Here is a 26,713-nt window from a genome sequence, read left to right on the forward strand (position 1 = left end):
TTGCTATCTCTCTGATGGGTTTGTTTTGATTTTTCAGCCTAATGATGGCTTGCTTCACTGATGGTGACAGCCCTTTGGATCTCATATTGAGAGTCGACAGCAACTGATTCCAAATGCAAATGTCACACCTAGAATCAACTCCAGACCTTTTACCTGCTTAATTGATAATGAAATAACGAGGGAATAGCCCACACCTGTCCATGAAATAGCTTTTGAGTTGATAGTCCCATTACTTTTGGCCCCTTAAAAAGTGGGAGGCACATATTAAAACTGTTGTAATTCCTACACCGTTCACCCGATTTGGATGTAATTACCCTCAAATTAAATCTGAAAGTCTGCAGTTAAAGCACTTCTTGTTTGTTTCATTTCAAAACCATTGAGGCCAAAATATGAAAATTCTGTCAATGTCCCAATATTTATGGACCTGACTGTATAACCTTTTGGTCAACTATAACTAAGCACCGCTTCTACATAACAAGTACCGAAACTGCTGATAGCAATAAATGAGTCCATTAAAGTGCCTGAATTCGCTAAGAAGGCTCTGACTGTGGCCAAGGGCCTGGGCTGCTTTGTAAAAAAATCTCCCAAATTACTGTAGTTACAGCGGTGTCTGTATAATTAACAAGTCCTCAAATTTATGTGAAAGAAGGATCATCTTTACAAAAGACTGTACCTTTGTTGTTATAAATCAGGGGTAGGGAACCTTTTTTCTGCCAAGGGCCATTTTGATCTATATAACATTATTTGCGGGCCCGATGCAGGCCATGCCCCTTCCATGTGACGTCACACACAGGGGCGTGGCCACAATCGCCGGTTATTACAGCAATGCCCGGAGCATTCTCAGGAGCTGTAAGGGCAGCGGTCTGGCCATCTGAAGCATCCAAAGGACGCTCCAGGTGGCACTGCTGCATAGATTCTAGTTGCAGAATAAAGCTCCGAGGACCAGACCAAATGATTCCAAGGGCCTGATACGGCCCCCGGGCAGGAGGTTCCCCATCCTTGCGTATCCACTTGCCGATTAAAATGAGCGATTGAACGATAACAACATCGTCATCGTTCAATCCTGCAGTAATCATATGGTAAAATATCGGCAACGAGCAGCGATGCGCGTTCCCGCTGGTCGTTGTTGTCATCGCTCATCACCCGAACATGACGGTCAACCTGACTATAGGAAGTTCAGGGATGAGGGAAGGTGCCTGCACTGCACGACATATTGTTCAGTGTGGGCACTGCACAGCATAATGAACGACTGAACGATAACGATATCTATATCGTTCAGTCCTTCGTTGTCGGTATAAATAATAACCGACTGCCAGACAGCTGCTAATTTTTCCTGTTTCTTTTGCCTTGGTCACGTGTGCATGCGTAGCACGGTTGTCTCGCCCGAACGCTAGAGTAGTAATAGAGAGCTCTCTGTCCTGTCCCCAGTTAGTTAGCCATTTTATCGTAGCAGCTGCAGGACTTTGTAGGCGAGATCTGTATTCGGGATAATGGCGGCTGCTTAGGAACATGTCCCTATATAAACTCTAGCAACTGCATTTTACTTCCCCTCCATCTCACATGTCAGTGTCTCTGACCTATCAGAGGCCGGCATCGTCTGCTGAGAGGCTGGCTACACTCTCCCGGTGACGGTGGAAGAGGGGCGGTCACTGTGTGTGCGGCGCTGGGAACCGGTTCTACGGGAGCGGGACAGGGAGACTACCCCTCCTCCATAACCCGCAGCGCTTACACCCTGCTCTCTCCGGTCCCCGCACAGTCGGTTCCATGAAGATGCCGGCCTTCCGCTCCCCCGGGGCCCCGCTGGTGATTCCTCTCCTCCTGCTCCTCTGCGCCATACAGCTGCCCGGCCTCACCGGGGCCATACAGGAAGATGACGGGACGCACCGCAACAGGGAGCCGCCGCTGCCGCAGAGACCGGAGCTGGTAGCCCGTGCTGAGGTGAGACCCCAATGCACCCCTATACATCCGACTGGACAGGGAACAGCCAGCCTCCCCCGGATCCCTAATGGTAGTGGATAGATCCCCTTTAGTATTTGTAACTTGACGTCATCAGTTACTTTCCAACGTCATTCCCTAATACACACCGCACTTCGTCCCTATACATCCCACTGTACAGGAACAGGGAATACCCAGCCCCACCACACTGCACCTCTATATATCCCATTGTACAGGGAATACCCAGCCCCCCACCACACTGCACCTCTATATATCCCACTGGACCGGGAACAGGCAGCCTCCCCCAGACCCCAATATGTAACACTACAATGGGACGGGGAACACCCAGCCTCACCCGGGCCCCCAATAAAACAGCACTTTGCCCCTATAAATTCCGCTGCACAGGAACAGGGAACACCTAGCCTTCCCTGGAGCCTTATACACCGCACTGAATGCCAATACACTGGGAACACCCAACCTCCCACCAGGACAGGGAAAACCCAGTCCACCTCCCCCAAAGGGTATGCAGTCGGGAAGCCGGCGGACTTAATCCCGACAGCCGGCTTCCCAATTGCTTAATCCCGGCGAGGGTTAAATGACAAGTGTCTAAATCTAGACGCCTGTCATTATACTGACGCCGGGAGAACGGCAAGCCAGGCGCAGAGAGGCCGGGGGAGGGTTAGGTTTAGGGCTCCCGGGGGGGATTTAGGGTTAGGCTAGGGGGAGGGAGGGTTAGGGTTAGGGCCCCCCCCACGGGGGACTTAGATTTAGGCGGCGGGGAAGGTGGGGGTTAGGGTTAGGCACCCCTAAGGGAGGGTTAGGGGAGGGAATTAGGTTAGTCTATATTTACCTTAGGGACGATCAGAATTTTCACCCATGTCGGGCAGCCGCTGTCGGGATTCCATCCACCGGATTTGCGTCCGGCGGTAAATCATACAGATTCCCCCCCAAGACCCCCACACTGAATATTGTAAGTAGGCATACTTGTATAATGGTAAAGACTTTCCTAGACACAAGTACACAGGTATTTCACTGGGGGACCAGATGTAAGACACCCTATACATCCCACTACACTGTAACCAGATGTCCAGACTCCTAGTACACTGGTGGCTGTATCAAATGTAAGACCACCTATACACCCCAATACACTGGATGTAGATTAAAAGCAACGTTCAGAATATCAACAGTGTAATGTCCCCAACACAATGCAGAGACCGGCAGTAATGTGATTTAAAGTATATTAATTGTGTTGGCATTATAACCTTTAAAACATGATCCTTTACTAGCATGGTTAACGTTATAATGTTACATGGTTAACATGCTTATAATCAGCAGTGCACAGGTGTGGAGCCTACTTTTAAGTACATCCCAGTACACTGGTGATATACAAGACTTATCCCGGTATTGCATGATATTGTCCTTTGAGCCCCAAACAGGTGTCCCATTCGCTCTGGCTGGAAGGTAGATAGCGTATTAGAGCCTCTTGGGCTTCAATCTTACAATATGTAACTGTCCTCTACATTTAAGTTTTCATCTGTACTGTACGTCAACCCATAAATCATGCTGGAATGCATGGGATCCTGGTATTTGTATAGCCATGCACATTTAGTAATTTTAGATTCATTAGTAAGGTCATTTCTTTGTGTGACAAGCAGAAACACTTCCTCATTCCTCTTATTTAATTTTGTAGTAATCTGTGTTCTATTAAATATCTGGGTGTTTCCTGGCAACAACCGCTGTTAATCTAAAGCCCCTGTGATTCCTTGCACACAACTGTGTGTTGTAGTTTTCATGCTTAACAACTAACTCTCCTTTATTGGAATTATATGTCCAAGCAGATGCCTGCAGGTTTCACAAAAGTTGGCTTACATAAAAGAGCTGCTATTGACATTCAAAAGCCATGTAACTATATCAGGAGCACAAGTTGTTTGACTTTACTCCTGATTTTATTCTCCTTTAGGGTGTGTACACAAATGTATATACACCACACTGCATTTCTGTACATTTACAAGTGCAAGCAGTGTGTTTTTTGGGGGGATATTGTTACCTTGTTCAACCCATATTTATGTTGAATTCTATATACAGTATAAATGCTTTTTACCCACATGTCATTACTCTAACATGGAGAACCGTGTTCATTTATTTTTCAAATGTTCTGAAATGGAGTGTGTTATTTAGTTAGATGCACATAAAACTAAATACATTTTATAGTGTGGTTCTAACATAGATTGCATTCAAAATTGCATGTTCAGTGCATATGTTTAATTCCGGTGGGAATGCAGCCTTACCCAGTAGATTGTTTCCGTTATATTGAGGAACACTGTAGTCAGCCTCTGAGCGGCAAAAAGTCAGATACTTAATATGTACTCGGCATCTTAAATATCTCAGCTTTTTTGTGAAGTTATGTTAACATTCTGTAGATTCTGTGCAAATTATGCTTTAAAGAAGACAACTTGTATTTTAGGTTTAATGGTGCAGTAAAGAGCAAGTGCACTGACTGTTGAACACTAAAGAATATCCCACACACCAAGTCCGTTTTTAATAACCGACCTCCCTCCCTCCTTCCAGCTAGAAGTTCTTACTCTGTTGGGGGTAAGTGTGGTAGCACTTACCCCCAACAGTACCACACTGGGTTTTATCTTTGTATCCACAAATGGGTTGGGTACGGGATGCTAGCGCCCGGGATCCTGGTGGTTAGAATCCCGACGCCGGAGTCCTGACAGGGTGAGGATAATGGCACCCGTCGGTCAGTATCCTAACTCTTACCCTCTTCCCTAACCCCAGTACTTGCTGCCGGTCAGACAGGTGTGGGGATTTCGGCGCCGACATTCTAAGCTTCGGCATCCCGTCAGGATTTTAACTACATCCCCCACAAGCAAACAGCATTAGCATCTACCACTGAATGTACAGATAAATATCTATGTACCATATGTTGGTTGCTGTAGGACAGGTGTGTACTGAAACCCATACTAATCCACAGATGTAAAGACTTCAGCCTGCACACCAGTCTTAAGGTGCCCATCCACTAGAAGATTAAATTGAGCGATTGAACAATAACAATATGGTTATCGTTGAATCGTTTGCAAAAATGTCTAAAAAGGACCAGCGATGCGCGCTCCCACTGGTCGTTTAGACATCTATCATTGGGCAAACATGGTGGGCAACCTGACGATAACGTTGGGTTGAGCATGATTGCAGGTGATTGATTTGCCTATACTGAATGACTGCTCATTCAGTGTAGGCACATCACAGACTGACAAACGACTGCACGATTACAATGTCCTAATCATGCAGTCGTTTTGAGGTCTGCTAGTGGATGGGCACCTTAACTCTGTAAATGCTGGTCTCTGTTCTGATGAAGGTGGGATCACCAAAAATGCAGTAATATATAATTTGAGAAAATGAAGACTGGCCAGTGCAGCATATTTGCCTTGGCCCCTCAGGTTTTTAGCTGGGGGGGTAGGTGGCTAAAAAACATATATTCTTTTTATATTAGTGTACCTTTGACCTTAAGAGCAGTGTTTTTGAAATTCTCATCTCATCATGTAGTTTTGTCATTTAAATAATACAAAATGCGATTGGTTTGGTCTTCAAAATGTAGCCAAATCAGTGACGTTGACATTTAAGCTTTATATATTGAAATACATGCATATTTCTATGTAATTAGAGCTGCTGATGACTAAATACCTGTAAGTGCTCTGTGTAAACTGAGACGTGGCATCATAGCAGTGATGAAAGTAGGATGCGACTATTTTGTTTAGTCCAGTTCTCTGTATCTCGGCATCATCTATTACATGTGCCCTGACCTTACTGAATGGCCCTGGTCATCCTAACCATTTAGCTGACCGATATTTCATAACCAGTAGATATCATGCCAAACTTGATACTGATTAGTCATCTACTGTTTACTATGGCATCTGTATCTGTTGTTGCTTCTCTGAAAAGATAGTATAATATAATACTATAAGTATGTGATAATATTAGCAGAATTATAACTCTATTAAACCAGAAGCAATATATTGTGAGAAGATAAAGAAGCACGGTGGATCAATTGTTGGATTGAATTTATGCACTCAGTTATTAAGCTGATATATAAAGTGGTATATGGACCAGAGTAGAATGTATCAATAGACTATTGTGCAGAACACTAGTTTTATTTAACTCGCACATTTAATTATTTTTTCATACTACAATTTTTTTAAATTTCACTGACCTAATTTTAAAGGATTTAATAAAAGTTACATTTTAATATTGATGGGTCACTAGAAGCTATAGTTTCAGATATGATTGATCTGTGAAAACTTAGTAACCAGTCGTAGTATTATAGCCTGATTTATTGTTCAATGTAAAAGAATCTGACTTTGGTTTGCACGCCAAGATGTATTTGTACTGTTATGTTTCTGTGGTTGTATTTTGAGTTGCACTTATCTAAAGGGTATGCGGACACGAGGTTGGGGATGCAGTTTAAATCCCAGCGGTCGGAATGCTGGCGCTCAGAATGTCGGCCTCGGAATCCCAACATGGATCAGAATCCCGACCGCCAGCATCCTGGCGGTAAGTAGTGGGGTTAGGGAGAGGGTTAGGCACTAGGGGGAGGGTTAGCGTTGGGCAACAGGGGGGACATTTAGGTTTATGCTGCAAGGGGAGAGTTAGGTTTAGGCAGAGGGGAAGGAAGGTTAGGTTTAGGGGTAGGGTTAGGATACTTACCGATAGGTGTCTGTATCATAACCATGTCGGGTTGACAGCATCAGGAATCTGACCGCCGGTATCCCGCACCAAACACGGAGGTTGATAGTATGTCGACACTAACTATATCTGCACTACGATGGCGGCACCAGTTTGCCGATTCTCTTGTAATGCTACTTATTTTCACCGGGTTGGCATTATAACCTTAGACATGCTACTTTAACGACATGTTTCAAGTTATTTATAATACTAGCTCAGTTAAAATGCTTTAAGTAGCATTCCAACCGCATGGACATACTACCGCCGGCATTGTGGTGTCGATATTGTCGGTGTGGACATACTGACTTTTGACCTGCCACATGTATCCCATCTAAAGATAGTCAGGTGCATAAATATTGGGACATTGACAGAATTTTCATATTTTGGCCTCTATTCACCACCACAGTGGCTTTGAAATGAAACAAACAAGATGTGCTTTAACTGCAGACTTTCAGATTTAATTTGAGGGTAATTACATCCAAATCAGGTGAACGGTGTAGGAATTACAACGGTTTCTATATGTGCCTCCCACTTTTTAAAGGGGCCCCCACCCGTCAAGAAACAGTCTACCACTCTGCACTTTGGAAGCCTGCAAGTGGGGACGGTATCTGGGAGCTGTATAAAAAGGACCTTGCAGCTTTTTCATAATCCGACGACTGGGCCTCTAATAAGAGGAGAATTAATATACAAAATGTTATTTCAAGTTTAATTATAAGGTCAAAATATTTTATTGTGAAGGCCCCACCCGGCTACTTCTTGATGCCACCCGGCTGGAAAAATTTTCTGTGGAAAACACTGCACTCCACGTAGACTTAGACATCAACTGTGGCATTCCAAATTGACAAGACACCTACAAAAACTCTCACGTAAAGTAGATCAGTGGTGTAAATCTCGTACTCCCAAGTGACTTTCTCACATATAAGACTATAAACCACTCTTATCGTACTGCACTGGATACTGCCAAACAAACATATTCCAATCTGTCATATTGGCCCAAGCTTCTAACCCCAAGCAACTTTTTAATACATTTAAATCACTTCTTACCCCTACATCACCCAACCCACCTGCTACTGTCAATGCACAAGATCTTGCTACCTATTTCAAAGACAAGATTGATAATATCCGAAATGAAATGGTACGCATTTGCTCAGCCAGGGACCTGCTCAATTCCCTACCTGAGCCTGGAGGCATGTTCTCATCATTTGACCCCACTAATGAAGATGAAGTATCTACACTCTTCTCATCCTCCTACTCCACTACCTATCCTCTTGATCCTATACCCTCACAAATCAGTAAGGCTCTGTCTCCTGTGCTCATCCCACACTTAATGAAAATCTGTAATCTCTCCTTCTCTACTGGTATCTCTCCATCACTGTTCAAGCATGCAGTGATCACTCCCATATTGAAAACAATAAATTCTGTCCCTAACTATCAAATTACCATCCTATCTCCCAGCTACCATGCCCCTCCAAGCTATACTGGAGAGACTTGCCTACACTCCCCTCACACATTCTTAACACCCACAATTTAGTGGACCCACTTCAGTCAGGCTTTCGTTCCCAACATTCTACAGAGACAGCACTGACTAAGGTAGTAAATGATCTGGTCACTGCCAAGGCTAAAGGCCATTACTCACTTGTAGTTCTTCTAGATCTCTCTGCTGCTTTTGACACTGTTGACCACTCTCTTCTCATACAAACACTACAATCCCTAGGTCTTCAAGACACAGCCCTTTCTTGGTTCTCATCCTACCTATCTAATTGTTCTTTCACTGTTCGCTTTTCTTATTCTACCTCCACTTCTGGAGTACCGCAAGGCTCAGTCTTGGGTCCTCCTGCTCTTCTCAATTTATACCGCCTCTCTTGGCAAACTAATCAGCTCTTTTGGTTTTCAGCATCATCTGTACGTGGACGATGCTCAAATCTACCTATCCTCCCCAGATTTGTCACCATCTGTGCTGGTCCGTGTCACTCCAAGATGAAATGGCATCTCGCCACCTCAAACTTAATATATCCAAAACAGAATTCATTATATTTCCACCGGCCAATAGTAATTACCAACCTGATATCTCTATTACTGTTGACAACTCGACAATCAACCCCAGAAGCTCACTGCCTAGGTGTCATCCTTGGCTCTGAACTGTCTTTTGTTCCCCACATTCAATCTGTCTCTAAATCATTTTGCATACATCTAAAAAACATAGCCAAAATTCGACCATATCTTACACAAGACACTGCAAAAACTCTAATGCATGCACTCATTATTCCCGCATTGACTATTGCAATAGTCTCCTAACTGGTCATCCCAAAAACAGGCTCTCACCACTACAATCCATAATGAATGCAGCTGCGAGGCTGATCTGTCTCACCAAACGTTCAGTGTCTGCTGATCCACTCTCAGTCCCTCCATTGGCTGCCGGTCTTCTACCGTATTCAATACTCACTCATAAAGCTGTTAACCAAACCACACCAACATACATCTCTTCACTTCTCTCAAAATATCTTCCAAACAGACATCTCCGCTCTGCACAAGATCTGCGTCTCTCCTCCTTACGCATTACTTGTTCCCCTTCCTGGTTACAGGACTTTATTCGGGCTGGACCTACTCTGTGGAATGTCCTCCCACGCACAATAAGACTTTCCGCTAGTCTCCAAATATTCAAGCATTCCTATGAAAACTCACCTCTTCAGACAAGCTTATCAGATTCCAGAACCGCCCACATAACCTTCATAGCTTACATATCTAACTCACTTCTTATAGTTTACACATATCACATTTTCTCTCTTTTCAATTTCACATCCTCCTGAGTCATGGTCAACTCTCCAGTGTGAAAGTACTGTCAGACTTGGGGAAATCAGCCTTACCCCCCAAAAAAAGATGCACTAACATTGGGGATCAATGTAGAAGTGTTCCAATAGCCCTAATAAAACTAATTTGGGTATTCAAGTTGTTTTTTGTTGAAAATTAGTAGTCCCATCAAATTTGGGGTGCTTGAAAATGGGTACTAGCATATTTTAATGTCTCTAAAGTAAAATTTTTGAAAAGTGAAATTCTTCCGTCATACAAGCACCTGCAATCCCAAAAACACTTGGCCCCTTCTTAGAGCACCCCCAGGCGCTTATTTCGCTAGTTTTTGAAGTTGCCCCCCCACTTTTGTCATTTTCTACCCCAATTTTTAAATGCAGTTTTTGGGGTGAGAATAGAAGGAAAGGAATCTGGGGAAAGCTTCTGCTCCAGTAAATATTTATTTAAAAATAAGTGTGAAACCCCAATATAAAGAGTAATAAATTCAATATTTATGCGACGTCTGGGGCATGCTGCCAAGGACAAGATACAAGAAGAAAAATAAATGGAAGAATAGATGGAAGAAAAATAAAAAAAGAAGACAGAAATGTCCCTTGGTTGGCGCACTAACAAAAAATGTGATAAAATATAACTTTTATTAAAATTGTATATATAATAATCTCTCCAGTGAAATATAAAAAACGTCTGTGTTAATTTTTTTTATTCTTTTTTTTTTTTTGGGTGAATTGTCCATTGGGGGGGATTTGGGTCTACCAAGGGCTTTGAGTGGTTTCCCAACATCTGCACCCCCAAAATATAGATTTTACACTTTTTTCACCTGCTATTCAGTGGAGAAAAAGTATTGCCTATTTCGTGCCTTGACTTTCCGCATAGGCGAAAACGGAAAGGAATTCAATAGAGTAAAAAAAAGATGGCGAAATTATCGCTAAACCACGCGAAAACGGCTTTTAGTTTCTAATTTGAATATAATTTGTGTGTGTATGTATATAATATATATATATATATTATAATTTTTCTCAATAACTGGAAACGCAATACTCTCAGGAAGGGATATTGGGATTAAAATGATTGAACATTTATGTAACAGCAACCTACGAGTTAGAGGTTATCGCTAAACAATGTACATTGAATATCTACTCATATGCTGTTTCTAATTGACTAAATAAGCCCAGTGAGCCCTTTTGCTCCTCAGTAGCCAGTTGTCATGTTAGGAAGGAGGTGTTCTTTAACTGAAAAAAGCAAGTAGTGACCGTAATACATGACTAATACAGTATGTGGACTGGATTTTTGATACGTGGGGCTAGACAGTCCTGTGATCCCATAAGGGTCGCTGTCCTACAGTATTCATGCAGCTGTCTGTAATGAAACAAGGAAGTTAAGTCTTTACTCTCTAACAGCTGTGTGGAATGTCAGGTTAACATTGAGCAATGGCACCAAGTCCAAGGCTCTTCACTTTACATATACAAGCATTGACTTCCCTCTGTCCACTGTCTTTAGCTGCTATATCAGACTTTGGGTCTGTGCGGTTTACTCCCTGCTATAATATTGCTGTGCAATTATTGATCTGTTTTAGTGTCTGGTATGTGCTCAGTTCTGTTATCTGGGCATTTTTTAAATTTTTTTTATTTTCAAGAATGGATTGAATTGCGGTATTGTATGGTTCAAAGCAAAGCGTTGCTTGGTTTTTTTTTTTTTTTTTTTTTTAACTAAACGTTACAAAATAAATGATTGTGTTTATTTTAAATTGTTTTATACATGTTTAATTAGCTCAAACATCATTCATGCTTGCAATATCTAAACCTTACATCATTCTGAATTAAAGATTAAACATACCTTGCTGTAGCTCTCTCCTGTTTGTACTATAGTAACTACTGTAGTAATGGAATGTGCTAACACATGAACACTCTAGCTCAGGTCTGACCGACCTGTGGCTCTCCAGCTGTTGTGAAACTAAAAGTCCCTGCATGCCACACCAGTTGATCGGTGGTATGCTGGGACTTGTAGTTTCACAACAGCTAAGAGTCACAGGTTGGCCAGGCCTGCTCTAGCTCATAAACATCATTAGCAGCAAATTCCACTATTTTTTGTTTTTATCAAATCCCCTGATCCCCCTCCCAAATTTGGGCTTTTGAACAGCAGAGATTGGTAGAAAATGAACATGTGACTTAGAGATGCTGCTAAGCTCTTACTATAATCACACCTTTGCCATGCAGACGAGTCCTTGGTGCTGATGTTTCTCGTCCACAGATTGTCAGCAGAGCTGTCCATTAGTGTGCTTGACAGATAACCTGAGTTACTATACATTTACTGTAAGGAACTGTAGCTACTGCTGTGACCATTTAATCATCTTATTTCTCCACCACTCTGCCCAACTGCTTCTGCTTAACCATGTAGCATAGCAAGAGCGCCCTAGTATTGTGGAAGCACAAAATGTACAGTGGTCTTTGAGCACATTACATGGTAGTATAAGGATAAGAGGTTACGTGCGCTCCTTGGTTATGTGTGTGGAGGTGAAGGATGAGGGAGATACTATATTATCCTTATACATCCTCTAGCACACAGGTTCTCAAACTCGGTCCTCAGGACCCCAAACAGTGCATGTTTTGCAGGTCTCACAGAACCACAAGTGAAATAATTAGCTCCACCTGTGGAACTTTTAAAATGTGTCAGTGAGTAATGACAACACCTGTGCACGTGCTGGGTGACCTGGAAAACGTGAACTGTGTGGGGGTCCTGAGAACAGAGTTCGAGAACCGCTGCTCTAGCAGGATTAGGTACTCCTGCTATATGTTGCAGCACCCCCCGACTTCCCATCCCTATTCTTCCCCGCCCCCACAAGATTTTAGACCCCTCCCCTCAATTCTCACCACACCTTGAAGCGCAGCCCGCTCAACAATTATTTCTAACATTACATCAGTGGTGTCAAACGCAGGCCCTCCAGCTGCAGTGGAACTACACATCCCAGCATGCAGTGCCACAGTTTTGCTATTTTGCTAAAAGTGTGGCAGGGCATGCTGGGATATGTAGTCCCACAAAAGCTGTAGGGCCTGAGTTTGACACCACTGCATTACATGGTAGGACAAAAGTCCTAGAGCACCCGTTTATTAGCTACCATTATGTAATGAAGTTTGTATATAGTTAGATTCAAACATTAGTATTCTTATTTTGCCTAAACTAGAGCAAGTGTGAGGATCAGCATGGATTCTGTAAGTTCTTTGAGTAGATCGTACACTGTGATCTTGGAGCAAAGTTCCTTGTTTCAGTGAAAGGGCTTGGCTGTCAAATAGCTCCCTGACGAAGATAATGTGACATCGGCACAAGGGCAAATGTATAGTGATGGGAGGGTACAATTGTCTTTTCTAAAGTGGTGATCAGTCTCAAGCTAAAAGTGGTCGTTGCTTGTTCTTTAGCAATAATCGCAGATCCAATCTGTGCCAGCAGAACATACCAGCAGTGTTCAGTGAAAAGTAACCCAGTCAAGGTTTTAAGATCCCATTTAGAAATTGTTGTATTCAGATATTTTGGCTAGCTAAATGTTTCATGGTTCAAAGGTTTCATTGCGCAAAGCAATATTTATTAATGGGGTTGAATGCAGCATTCTCAGACTCTCGTTAGTACAGTGGCTGAGCAGGTAAGCTGTCCCCAGGCAGAAGCGTAAAGCCTTGTGTTGAAAACATGTCCTTCTAGATCGGTGTGGGTGTGGGGGTTTTCGAGGCCAGAAAAGGATAACTATCTAAAACCTTGTATTTAAAATCAATGACCACCAGCCTTCCATGAGTAATGTCTGGTACTAGAGTCATCTGTTGCTGGCGAAATGGTATCGGGACATAACATTCATGTAAGTAGGTCCTGTTATAAGAGACTGATCTGTTTCCTGGGGAAAAGAAAAATGTTACTTTAATTTTTATATTCTTTGACAGCAGACTTCAGTGCTAAATCACAATGGCACCATTTTCAGACGCTGAGTGAATAAATATAATTTCATGTAAATAATAAATGGCATCTATGGTCCTATCCCAAAATTCTACACATTGATGAATACGAGAGATTGGCTCAGCAGCTAACACTGCACCAAGTACACAATTTCTTCAGTTTAATGTATGTATTCATACAGTGTGTCATTTAGTTCTGCCATGGCTTTGGATCATTAACCTAGTTTTGATGCCTTTTCCTATTGGTTTATGGGCACAATTCAATTCATTTCGCCAGCAGCTGACCCCCTCCCGTATCTTTTGCCCGATTATGTTACTCAGTTGTTGCTCCCGCCGGGTGCAATCAGCTGCCTGCGGCATTTCAGTTCACACACCCCCAGGGTGGCAAGCTGAAATGCGCAAATAGTGACCCGTTTGAGCGCCCAAACGATACTTTTTTTTTCAAGATCACGCCAGCACTTTGTTCAAATTTAGCTGTTTTATGCAGCTAAACCTGACCTCTATGGGCGCGATAGTATTGAATAGCGCCCCGCGAGATCTCGTCACTTTAGACGGGAGATCGGGCGTGCTAGAACAATTGATTTCCGCCCTATGGGTACTGCCGTTAAGTTAATGACCCTTCCCTTGTGCTGTGACTTGTTGCACAACTTTGTTAGTGAAGTAACACATACATACATACAGTGCATCCGGAAAGTATTCACAGCGCTTCACTTTTTGCACATTTTATGTTACAGCCTTATTCCAAAATGGAATAAATTCATTTTTGTCCTCAAAATTCTACACACAATACCCCACAATGACAACGTGTAAAAAAAAAATTGAGATTTCTGCAAATTTAATAAAAAACAAAAAACTAAGAAATCACATGTACATAAGTATTCACAGCCTTTAGGCCCCCATACATCAGAGATTGATTGCAGCAATCGTGCAATTTGCAATCGATTGTGTATAAAAATCTTTCCCTTTTTCAATCGATTGCAAATTGCTGCAATCAATTGCTGATATATGGGGGCCTTAAGCTGGCCACACATCTAAAGATTCTGTCCAACCAGTCAAGTAGTTGGTTGGAATGAAAATCTGGTAAGGTATGAAAGCAAATGACAATCAGCAATTTGCTCCCAAATGTCGGAAAATGGACAAAAACTGTTGTTTGAACAAATTAGTTAGATCACAGGTTCACAAAGTCAGTCTTCAGGACCCCAAACAGTGCATATTTTCCAGGCCTCCTCATAGAATCACAAGTGAAACAATTATCTCCACCTGTGGATCTTTTAAAATGTGTCAGTGAGCAATGACTACACCTGTGCACCTGCGAGGTAACCTGCAAAACGTGAACTGTGTGGGGTCCTGAGGACTGAGTTTGAGAACCACTGAGTTAGATCAAACATATCTGTTATCTGGCGTTTAGGAGCAAATTGCTGATCATCATTTACTCCCATAAGTTACCAGATTTTCATTCCAACCAATCAACTAGTTGGCAGGTTGGACAGATTATCTTTAGATGTGTGGCCATCTTTAAGCTGTAGGAACAACTCAAGGATGGAGTCCACCTGTGGTACATTCAGTTGATTGGACATGATTTTGAAAGGCATACACCTATCTATATAAGGTCCCACACTTGACAGTGCATGTCAGAGCACAAACCAAGCATGAAGTCCAAGGAATTGTCTGTAGCCAGATAAGGTCAGCAGAAAAAAAAGCTCAGAGGGCCAGACCAAATGATACCGTGGGCCTTATATGGTCCCCGGGCCTGAGGTTCCCCATCCCTGTTCTATGGGATATTATTTTAAATATTAAAGAACCCCGGGTAACTGTGTTTTGTATTTTGTATCTTTCCCCTTAACACTTGCATATGCTAAAATGGGCTAATAAAGATGCACTGTTCTATAGTAAACCTATCATTGGCTTTTAGAATATTCCGTTACTCTTTTTAAGACATATTTTTTTATTAACTATTCACAGTACATTTTGTTCTGTGTAGTTGCATGCATCATCGCTATGATTTATCTGTATTAAACTTTTCTTCTCACAAAACTGACAAATTACTCATATATTTGATGACATCAGTAAGGTGTGTATAGAACATAAAAACGAATTTAACATCACCTGTTTGTTTTTTCTTTTTTTAATACAGTATTTGTGTTCCAAGCCAAAATCGCTTTATGCACATTTAATTTTACTTTCAAATTGTTTTAATTTCATATGTAGACCGGAGTCTGCAGAGAGCCTGTTTGTGTATCCCTTTTTGTGTTATTCTGGTGAACACTGGAGTATCTATGCACATTTGTTTCCTTTAAATTAGTAGAAAAAAAAAAGTATTTGTGCCCATTGCATTGCAGCAGGGTTTGCCCAGGTGCAGATGTTCACCCTCTGGCTGGACTGACTCCTATTTGTAAATGGGGCCATTAGGCAGGAGATGTATCAAGCTTTCTAATCAGTGAGGTTGCCTATAGCAACTAATCCGCTTCTAACTTGCATTTATCAAGTACTTTCTATAAAATGACAGGTTGAAGTGAAGTGGTTGCTATGGACAACATCTCCCCTTATGGACCATACACACGATCAGATCAGATATCGTTGTCTGATCGACCAGCATGTGCAGGATGATAGTTATCGAACATCCAGCACATGCTCCATTTCCCCAACTACTATAACGACCCTCGATCAACAATCGAGGGTCCCTATAGTAACCAGACTAACCTGGTCGATGTCTACTATCCGTGCCTGTGCATCGTTTGGTCGTTTGAGGGGGCAAAAAAAAGGTCGAATTAAATTATATTGTTTAAATCGACCAAGAAATCTGACCGTGTGTATGCACCATAAGTCTTTAAACAAATGTGACAAGCAACTGAGCTTTTTTCCATTTTTTTTGTCTGTGCAGTATAGACCATGTAAAATTGTGTCCCCTAATGGGTAAAATAGGCAGGTTTAGCAGTTAGTATATTCCCTCCACATACACATAAATTAGAATTTAAACACTGTAATGCTTCTAAAAACGGTTTTGATAAATGTTGTAGGTATAGTATATACATACAGGACAGATATATTCTCAGTATACTTTTGTTATATATGAGAGAGTTTGTTTTATCTGTCTTTCTCTCAACCATAAATGCCAGCAATTCAGTATCATGTATTAGAAACAAATAGACAATAAATAATAAATAAATGACACATCTAGTCATGTGTACAATGTTGCAGCCCCTGTCTCCTGTGATTATTAATTATACTTCATGGAAAAACAATTGGGGGAAAATACATGAACACTGCTATTCATAAATGAGCTGGCAGCAAGAACCAAAGAGGTTCAAAAAGGACAGATAAATGGTTAGGTGTGAGGGTCTGGTTCCTTCTGCTTTCCCAGGTCTTCAAATTGAGCGGACCTGGGATGAGAGAGGAACACACAGCAGCACTGTTGGAAACAAAAGGGGGGGACAGTGCGCCCATGTATGGTGTTAGGCGGGCCCTGTTACTTAAAGTATTGCAGGAGCCAGATGCGCCATCGTGACCCACCTGAAAGAGAAACACCTGACTTGAAGAGAATCCGTCTCAGAGGAGCCTGCTGCAAACACTCTCCCCCTGCAGCTGGGAAGTGTCCGAGAGGCAGTACGCACGTTTCACCACAGTCGGGCTTGTTCACCTGTCAGCCTAACACCATACACTGACGCACTGTCCCCCACGACTCCCTTTTGTTTCCAACGGTGCTGCCGTGTGTTCCTCTCTCATCCAAGGTCCGCTCAATCTGAAGACCTGGGAAAGCAGAAGGAACCAGACCCTCACACCTAACCATTTATCTGTCCTTTTTGAACCTCTTTGGTTCTTGCTGCCAGCTCATTTATGAATAGCAGTGTTCATGTATTTTCCCCCAATTGTTTTTCCATGAAGTATAATTAATAATCACAGGAGACGGGCTGCAACATTGTACACATGACTAGATGTGTCATTTATTTATTATTTATTGTCTATTTGTTTCTAATACATGATACTGAATTGCTGGCATTTATGGTTGAGAGAAAGACAGAGATAAAACAAACTCTCTCATATATAACAAAAGTATACTGAGAATATATCTGTCCTGTATGTATATACTATACCTACAACTTTTATCAAAACCGTTTTTAGAAGCATTATAGTGTTTAAATTCTAAATTATGTGTATGTTGGTTGCATATAGTGCTACTACATAAATGAATTAATGAAGAAAGGGAGGGAATATACTAACTGCTAAACCTGCCTATTTTACCCATATGGGGATGTATTGTTAATGATTAAATATGATCACCACAAGTTTCATACACAATTACAGAATGTCTAATATTTGTGTGTGGTATTTATGTGTGCTTATTGATGGATATGATATTTGTGTGTGCTTATTGTTGGGTAACTATCATATTTTCATAATCGGTCATAATAATTCTCAATTTATTTTAAGGAAGGATCTGATTAAAAGTTATGTTTTAATTATGTATATTTCCTGATATCAATTTTATCAATTAATGTATTATAAAAGAGTGCCCCACACAGGAATCACTTCCTGCACATTGGCTGAGGCCATTGGAAGGTTTTTTTCGGAGTACTTGATATTCGATTTCCAGGGAGCACCTCCAGCTATATACAAAATTTGGTAACTAATTATTAGAATGTACTAAATTGCTGGTCTATAAATTGAATTACATTTTTGTCCTTTTGGAGGATATTTTGTGTTACATGTAAAATTGTGCAATGCTGACCAATATTACTGCTTTAGATCCTATGAAAGAGAGCCTCCTGTTAGTCTTGTATATAATTACTCTTCATTCCACAGAAGATGCCCACTCAGCTTCCTGCTGTGCATTCTGGGAACATAGACTTATCCTCCGCTGGTAACCTGGGATTTATCCATGCTTTTGTAGCTGCTATATCCGTAATCATTGTGTCAGAGCTTGGGGACAAGACCTTCTTTATAGCTGCCATAATGGCAATGCGATACAACCGCCTGACTGTCCTGGCCGGAGCGATGCTAGCCTTAGGGCTGATGACCTGTTTATCAGGTGAGTAGTAATCTATGGAATATTTTTTTATTTTTTTTTCCAGCATAAGTCTTGCCCACAACTATAGGATTGTCTACAGGGCAGCTCTTAGTCTTGAAAAAATAATCCTGCATGGCGGTGTCTGGCAACCCAGTTCCATGAGAGGATGAGAACTAAAATAAAAGCTAGAGGTTATAAAAAAGAAACTAATGACTGCTGGTGATGTCCGATAGGGATGAGACTAGAAAAGTGATTGCAGATGTGCTCGAAAGATAAAATACTTATCATAAAAAAGCAAGATTTTCTAGAATAATATTGAAATTACATTTTAGCTCAAGTGCTGAAGTTTGTTAAACAGTAGTATAGTATAAGCTCAGTAGCTGGATTCTTTCAGTTGCCAGAACAATTTTTTTTATTTTTAACCACCATTATACCATGAAGTTTTTGCCCTTTTTTTTTTTTTTTTTTTTTTCATCTTTTTATGAATCTTGCTTTAAGAAAACTTTCCAGACAGCTCTATAGTGGAATATCAGTAAGGCTGAATGGTCCAAGATTAAAAACAATGAGTATTCGACTATTCCATAAGCGGCTACACTCCAAATTTAGCATTTAGATGACTGTATACAGCTGTTAGTACTGGCTTACAAATCGGTATAGATAAATTCCAATGTGACTACTACTATAATTACCGATTGGTTTACAAACATCGAATCGGAATCCTTATCAAGAACCTCAAATCAAGTCACATTGCCCTTTAGAACTGCTGGTATAAGGTCTTACAACGCTGAATGGTAACCATGAATTTCTGCTCAAACTCCATTTTATTTTTTTTTTATAAAAGGCAATTTCCAATCTTAAAAAATAAAAAATGTTTTCCTCCTGTGATCGGTAAGGGTTCATCTGATGGAAAACCCATCCACTGTGTCAGGATGGACTCCTCCTTAAAGGAGAACTGCATTTAGAAAGCAGGCTGTAGTCTAGTATGTTTGTTCCTTTAAAGAGCTGTGTTAATACAGCACTCCATTCTACTGACTTAATCCATTCAGTGGCATTTCAGAGCCTAGGCAGAGTGAATATTGGTGCTGAGATCTTGAAATGCAATTGCTTTGGAGAGCTAAAGTGGCAGAATTTTTTTATGGCTTTTAGGTCTGACACTGAGGTACGATTAATCAGGGCTCCTATCTAATGGGAATGCAGTAGCGTAGAAGAGACCTTTTTATGGTTCACAATACAGAAACTTGAATAAGTAAGAATAGCACAGTCCCTGCTACAAGTTGAGTCTCCCATATCCAAAATGCTTGGGACGAGAAGTATCGTTTTTTTCTCTCCCTTTTTTTGGAATATTTTCATACCAAAATTAGATATCTTGGGAATAATAATAACCCGTTACTGCACTAGAAAGACCTCATGATGTCTCCTTTGTGTCCTCAGTTTTGTTTGGATATGCCACCACCGTCATTCCCAGGGTGTACACCTATTATGTATCAACCGCACTGTTTGCAATATTCGGCATTAGGATGCTGCGGGAGGGACTAAAGATGAGCGCTGACGAAGGGCAGGAGGAGCTGGAGGAAGTTCAGGCCGAAATCAAGAGGAAAGACGAGGAAGTAGGTTTTTATTCTGGTTGTGATTCCTTTTCCGCTGCATCTGTGACGGGGCTATGTACTGAAGGGTTCTTTTTTAAACTTATTGATGAGAAGTTTAACAGTTTTGTCTATTGCTATGTTACCTTTTATTTCTTTACTGTACAATTTATTATATAGTTTTGGTCTACATATGGGGGAGGGTACATCGTAAAATGACCCACAAATGTTCTCTGAACACTTACAGAACATATAATTCTATATACACTTACAGAATGTATAATCCTATATATACAGTGTTCTCCCCAAAAATATTTTCCAGCCGGGTGGCATCAAAAAGTAGCCGGGCGGGGGCCTTCGCGATTATGCTCGTGCCGGGAAAAGGGGTATCTCCCTTACCAATCCAGCACGACAGGTCTCGGGCTGCCCCCCCACTGGCTCTGTCAAAAGTGCCCATTATGCAGTGCCCCCTGTATTTGTGCCCTTTATACAGTGCCACCTGTAGTTTTCCCCTTTATGCAGTGCCCCCAGACTGGTCCCTTACGTTGTGCCCCCAGGCTTAAATAGTGTCCCTTATGCAGTGCTCCCAGGCTTAAATAGTGTCCCTTATGCAGTGGCCGCAGGTTTAAATAGTGTCCCTTATGCAGTGTCCCCAGACCCTGGTCCCAGCCCCAAACTTACCTTTACTCGCTGGCCGCTCGCACTCCCACTCCCGTTGCCTCGCGCTGACTGGATCTAACTAGATCCAGCAGGCTCCTCACATCGTGGGTGACGTCATGATGTCAACCGCGCAGTGAATCACTGGGAACGCTTGCCTCTGAAGCGATCGGAGGCTTCTTTAGCCTCCGGTCACTTCAGAGGCCTGCGTTCCACAGCAGGGGTCGGCGGGGGAAAGGGCCGGGCGGCAGGCTGTTTCTGCCGGGAGATGCGCCCGCAAAAAACAGCCTGGGGAGAACACTGCTATATACATGACCCACAAATGTTCTCTGAACACTTACAGAATATATAATTCTATATACATTTAGTGTTCCTGTCTTGCACCATACAGTACTGATATTTATCATGACAACCACTGTATGCATGTGAGACATGTTTCTTGTACTGAGTAGTGTGATATTAAAGTATATCCTAGTCATACAAACAAATCAGACTTTCACTCTTGTCTAGCATGTTACCAATATATGTTCAATTCAACCAGCTTATGTAATGTAACAATGTTCTGTTTTCTCTTCCCAGCTTCAGAGAACTAAACTCCTAAATGGATCTGGGGATGTGGAAACTGGAGGGGGACCCACCACCCCCAAGAAAAGATGGATGCAGTTCATCTCGCCAATATTTGTCCAAGCATTCACATTGACGTTCTTGGCAGAATGGGGGGATCGCTCACAACTAACAACAATTGTGTTGGCAGCCAGAGAGGTATATATAATTTTTTTCATTGCTGTATTTGCAATTCTTATGGCTCAAGTTTTTTTTAAGCATCTGTTTAGGGTATAATTATTGAATGCATTGATGTTTGAATAGATGACTGTGATCTAGCAAATGCTTAGACATGCTCAAATGACCAGAACAGTATTTGAATCCTAAACCTTGTAAGTACCCAAAATGTATTTTTATATGTGATGCATCCTGTACCAAGGTCCCCAGATATGATCGCCATTTAGTCCTTTAAGTATTGTCTTGTGTGTTTTTATGTGGTTGACTTAAGAATAGAGGAAATGTAATTTACGTGCTATAATACTGCATTTATAGGGGTATGTTGTGTGTTTTTTCCCTTGATCCAGGATCCTTTTGGTGTTGCTGTTGGTGGTACTATTGGCCATTGTCTATGTACTGGGTTAGCGGTTATTGGAGGTAGAATGATTGCACAGAAAATTTCAGTTCGAACTGGTAAGTTACTGATTTTAGTAAAAAGTATCTGCATAATTTTCCAGAAAGCACTTAGGGGATGTGAGTATGGACACATAAAAATGAATGGGAGTCCCCCTTTAGAAAGGGGTAGGAAACTTATATGATGTGTCCTGGACAGCAGAGAGACCTACCTGGCTGCAGAGGTCATCCCAGGATTGGATGATTCTTACATGGTCGGCTCACATCCAACACTGAGATTACTTTTTTGGGGATGGTGTATCCTGCTGCTGTCTAGGCTACTGGTTGCATTGAGAGAAATGTGATGGCGGCTGAGGTTTTCTACACTTAACGTAAGGAGAGTAAAATGAAGGATAATGGACTATTGGCAGCTTACTGTCTCTCAATGGAATAGTATAGCTGATAGATAGATATCTATCTATCAGAATTTTGGGAAACCTAGAGGCAAGCAGAATGACCCTGTGCCTAGATCTGTTACGTAGTAATGCTAACGTCTTGTCTTTATGGTTTTATTTCCAGTGACTATCATCGGTGGAATCGTGTTCCTGGCCTTTGCTTTCTCTGCGCTATTTATAAGTCCAGACTCTGGTTTTTAGCGCTTTGTGGAAAGAGACTTTTTTTTGTACTGTAGTTCTGTATATAATGTACAATTGTAGCTATGAGATGCTCACTGTACAGAATCATTCAGTCGACCTTTTTATGCTCTCTGAGGTATTGTTTTAAGGTTTATCTTGTTTGCCAACAGCTTTTCAGATTTAAGGCTACCTCCATCCTAATGTTCTTTTGGAAAAAGTTATTTTAAGCTACATTATGTAAAAGAGTATTAAAGGGCGAGTCAGCCTCTTGGACATTAGTTCTCATCTACCCACACAAATCCCCTTAATACTATTGTGCAGTGAATGTGCACAGTACTCAGTATACAAGTTGTCAATATTTGACATTAGACCTAATCGGGCTGGGTGACTATGGGAACGGATTTGTTCCCGTATGTAAAATACTTTTACTTCAGCTTAGGGAAAACAAAGATATATATGAAAAAAGTAGTTTGTTAAATCTGGCTATAGCCAGTGTGTTTATGAAATAAGCAATGATTTATTTCACTGTACAGCAGAGTAGTTAGTTGTAGCTTTGATGTTATAAAAGAGATTATAGCTTGGTTTAACCAGTTTTCTTTGAACTTATGTAATTTAGCTGTAACGCTAAGCAATGCAAGGTCATTGCCCCATTTATACTGTGGGCGCAATGCACCCTATACAATTGGATATATCGGTGGTTCTCAAACTCTGTCCTCAGGACCCCACACAGGTCACATTTTCCATGTCACCCAGCAGGTGCACAGGTGTATTCATTACTCACTGACACATTTTAAAAGATCCACAGGTGGAGATAATTTCACTTATGATTTCTGTGAGACCTGGAAAACATGCACTGTTTGGGATCCTGAGGACTCAGTTTGAGAACCTGTAGGATATATTTAAAAAGAAAGCAACAACAATTCTATCTGATAACCCGCTGGACATGAGGAGTCTTGCAGCTGGTTTATATAATAAGGTAATTCTAGATCTCAAATGGGGGGGAGAAGTACACATAAAACACAAAGGTAATGTGTAGACAAATTCTCATTAATTTCTGTAATAAAAGAAAATTAATGTAAACTTCTGGAACGGTGTAAAATATTTCTGTGGTTCAGGCCAATGAAAACTAGGGTAAATGGCAATCTGATTATACAGATGTCTCCACATACATCTAACCTCTGTGCCCCACAAGTCTCGTTATGCAATGTGAGGGAGCACTGTGACTCGGTAGGGCCGAGCATATTTTTGTGCCATTTTTTAATTTCCAGTGCATCTTAATAGGACACACAAGCAGCTTCTGCTGATTAAAATATGCAGCATGCCTATATTCTGTGTGCAACTTTGGGTATATCTGCATGCAAAATGCTACAGTAGAGTCAGCGGCTGTCGCATGCAGATACACCCGCAGTTGCACACACAACATAGGCATGCTGCGTCCTATAAGCATCGCTGTGCGAATAAGACTTACTGGGAGGGCTGTTTCTAGCACAAGGAGGCTAGATGTATGTGGACACATTTGTAATCCTAGTCACTCTTGGCGGGTCTATCAGAGTATATATCAGACTTAGGCCCGTATTCAATTTGAGCCGAGCCACGTTAACGTGGCCCGGACTTAACGCCAACTTTGCCTGTTTTGTAGGCGTTAAAGTATTGCGCGCGTGCACGCTTTACCCTGTATTAAATTTGAAAGTACGTGTAAACGGCACCCGGCGATACTGTAACAAGTGGAAAGTACTGTCATTTTTGGGGAAATCTGCCTGTCACCTCACAAATGATGCTCTGACATGGGGGTTCACTATGTTACCCCCCGATTTGACTTGATGAAGGTATTTGGTGTTTTTAAACGGGCTCAATAGCTGCTAAATAGCGTTTTTCTATACCTATACTTTTTTTTTTGCCCCCATTTACAAAGTAAATCTTTGGGGTGTCCTTATGTGTTTTTATTATTTTATTTCTTTGACACAGATTACCTTTTGGGGGGCTGTCTGAAGGCTGCGGGGGGTTCCCGAAACATTGCTCCCCAAAACCCCAATTCTGCACTTTTTCCGCCTGCTATTCATGGGCGATACTTTACCGCCTATTACATTGCATTGACTTTCCACCTAGGCAGAAAGTCTTTCAAATTGAATACGGAGGAAAACCAAAACAGGCGATAATGACGTCATCGCCGGTTACTTAACATGGATCCGGACTTAACACTTCAAATTGAATACGGGCCTTAGGGTACATATCTTCATGTAAAAAGCATATTACAAGCAGCCGGTACTCTTGCTGGCATGAAGATGTAATCAGCCCAGTATGCAGATGCCCCTGTAACGATTTGTCAACTCCCCATCAGAGAAGGGTGCAGCTGCTGAGTCCTCCTCACAGACTATCCGTGCCAATCGGAAGGTACTCAGCTGTACAAAAGAGTCTCGATTCAATTGCATTTTCTAGAGAAAGTTTTAAGTGTTTTATCGCAGCGGATATTTAGTTGATCTTGTGTTTAAATAAAATGAGAATTTGCCTAAACGTTACTTTGTGTTTTATTTGAATTAAGGTGATAGCCATTGACTGACTGTACACTGCCCAAGGTGTACAGATGCACGCACAAGGGCTTCCCAGGAGCCTGAATTCTGGATACAGCTATACTTTATCCAGAAGCCCTAGTATTTTACATTGGTGCTTGTAGTGTGCTACCTTTTTTTAAAAAAATTTTACTTGTTCATACCCCTATTCCTAACTCCATATTCCGCATCCCTGGACCTTTTGTAGTAGTAGAATGGGAGGGGGGGGGGCTATAGAACTGCTTACTGTTCTAATTTAAGATGTGAGTTATAGAAATGTGCAAGAATTAAATTATATGAATTGATCTGAGGTGTATACATATTTTACTACAAAGTATATTTGAAAATAAAGTTTTGTGTAAGTCTACACCTAGGTTTGTAGCAGCCAACCTCCAATACATGTCCAGCTTGTTGTTCCACCTTAAATACAGGTTAGCGTTGTTGGGGCCATGTTTCTGCTCATGCACCAGTGACATGGGCAAAGCTTTGGTGCGTGACCTCCATAGTAGTGGGTGAGGGGTCTTGGAAAATAAAGGTTTATGTGCTGCAAACCATTCCTTGTAGACCCATTTTATAATGTAGTGATGCAGCGAATAACCAGAGAGGTGTAATTTAGAGCCTATGTAGCACTTTCTTCACACTGAAAGCCGCTTAGCTTCCTAAGATGAAATATGAAGTGTAGCACTCCACAAACCCTGAGGGGATTTTATATTTTATTTGTTCAGTAAATTTGTGAAGTGAAATTTTACTATGTATAAAAATGTCACAATGTTCCTTTGCCAGTTTTCAGACTGCAACCTCTCTTTTCCTTTATTGATGTGATATTGGTTTGTACTTTAATTTGCCCCAATCGTTTTTACAGCACATGGAAAAGTAAATGACGACAAAGCTCTCCAGCGACCAGGCTATGGCACAAATGTAATGTGGATTGATGAAAGAATATTTGCAAGCTGTAAATTATTAAAAATATTTTCTGATACTCTATCATGTTTCAAAAAGTGTCTTGTTAGTGTGTAAGTCTAACCTCTTCCTACTGGTGGTTTCCTATTGCTCATGCTTATCCGTTTATTATTTAAGGTTCTACTAAAACAAAAATCCTCATCTGACTGAGGTGGTGATTATCCATCTCTCGTGGTCCTAAGCTTAACGTGACATTTTGCATCCTATGGCGTCAGAAACCTGGTGCTACTCCTGTGCTTATGTACTAATTCACTAATAGTCAACAAGTATTTAGGATTAGTATTTTTGTCACAAAGGAATTGGTATAAAGTAACAAATTAAGACTCATTAATTAAAAAAAGTTGCACTACGAACCAAACTATGGATTTGGTGCAATTTCAGGATGTGTATGTGGACATATGTACATAACTAATCCAACAAAGTGTTTTCCCATCATTCCACAATGGTAAGTATAGGGTAACTACTTGCTGACATGGCAATATGGGTCCGGTGCTGTAATGCTAAAGGATAATGTCAGAGATTGGTAAGGGTCTCTGCAGCGGCAGACAGTTGGGATAACGGCATACATAAAACAGGGACATACTATGTAGCCAAAAATCAGTGCAAATGTACAAAGGTAGGGAAGATTTCTCAATAGAGCATTTAGCAAGGGACTCTATTTACTTGCTAATAAACCTAACACAAAATTATGTCTCTTCTGCTGGTTTAGTAGAAATATATCTTCAGTTCCAAGTTGGTATTAAGATGTTGGGTTATTTGTCTTAAGCAAAAAATATTT

At 41.3% G+C, this 26,713-nt stretch overlaps 1 protein-coding gene across 1 annotated transcript; it reads left to right on the plus strand.

Moving 5' to 3' along the window:
- Positions 1–1,456: 1,456 nt before the first annotated feature.
- On the plus strand, positions 1,457–25,959 carry TMEM165 (transmembrane protein 165). Its single transcript, XM_088478715.1, has 6 exons — positions 1,457–1,938; positions 18,198–18,423; positions 19,834–20,009; positions 21,222–21,404; positions 21,770–21,875; positions 22,374–25,959. The coding sequence occupies exons 1-6, from the start codon at positions 1,765–1,767 to the stop codon at positions 22,448–22,450; spliced, it is 942 nt and encodes a 313-aa protein (XP_088334841.1). The 5' UTR covers positions 1,457–1,764; the 3' UTR covers positions 22,451–25,959.
- Positions 25,960–26,713: the final 754 nt, after the last annotated feature.

The sequence above is a fragment of the Taudactylus pleione genome, unplaced genomic scaffold, assembly GCF_031769625.1.
Source record: "Taudactylus pleione unplaced genomic scaffold, aTauple2 ptg000218l, whole genome shotgun sequence".
Taxonomy (NCBI): domain Eukaryota; kingdom Metazoa; phylum Chordata; class Amphibia; order Anura; family Myobatrachidae; genus Taudactylus; species Taudactylus pleione.

What these genes read in the sequence shown, in the direction of transcription:
- TMEM165 (XM_088478715.1), top strand. Translation starts at nt 1,765, where the DNA reads ATGAAGATGCCGGCCTTCCGCTCCCCCGGGGCCCCGCTGGTGATTCCT. An exon ending in AGCTGGTAGCCCGTGCTGAG is followed by an intron (nt 1,939 to 18,197) that starts GTGAGACCCCAA and finishes TTCATTCCACAG; the next exon opens with AAGATGCCCACTCAGCTTCC. An exon ending in TTGTGTTGGCAGCCAGAGAG is followed by an intron (nt 21,405 to 21,769) that starts GTATATATAATT and finishes CCCTTGATCCAG; the next exon opens with GATCCTTTTGGTGTTGCTGT.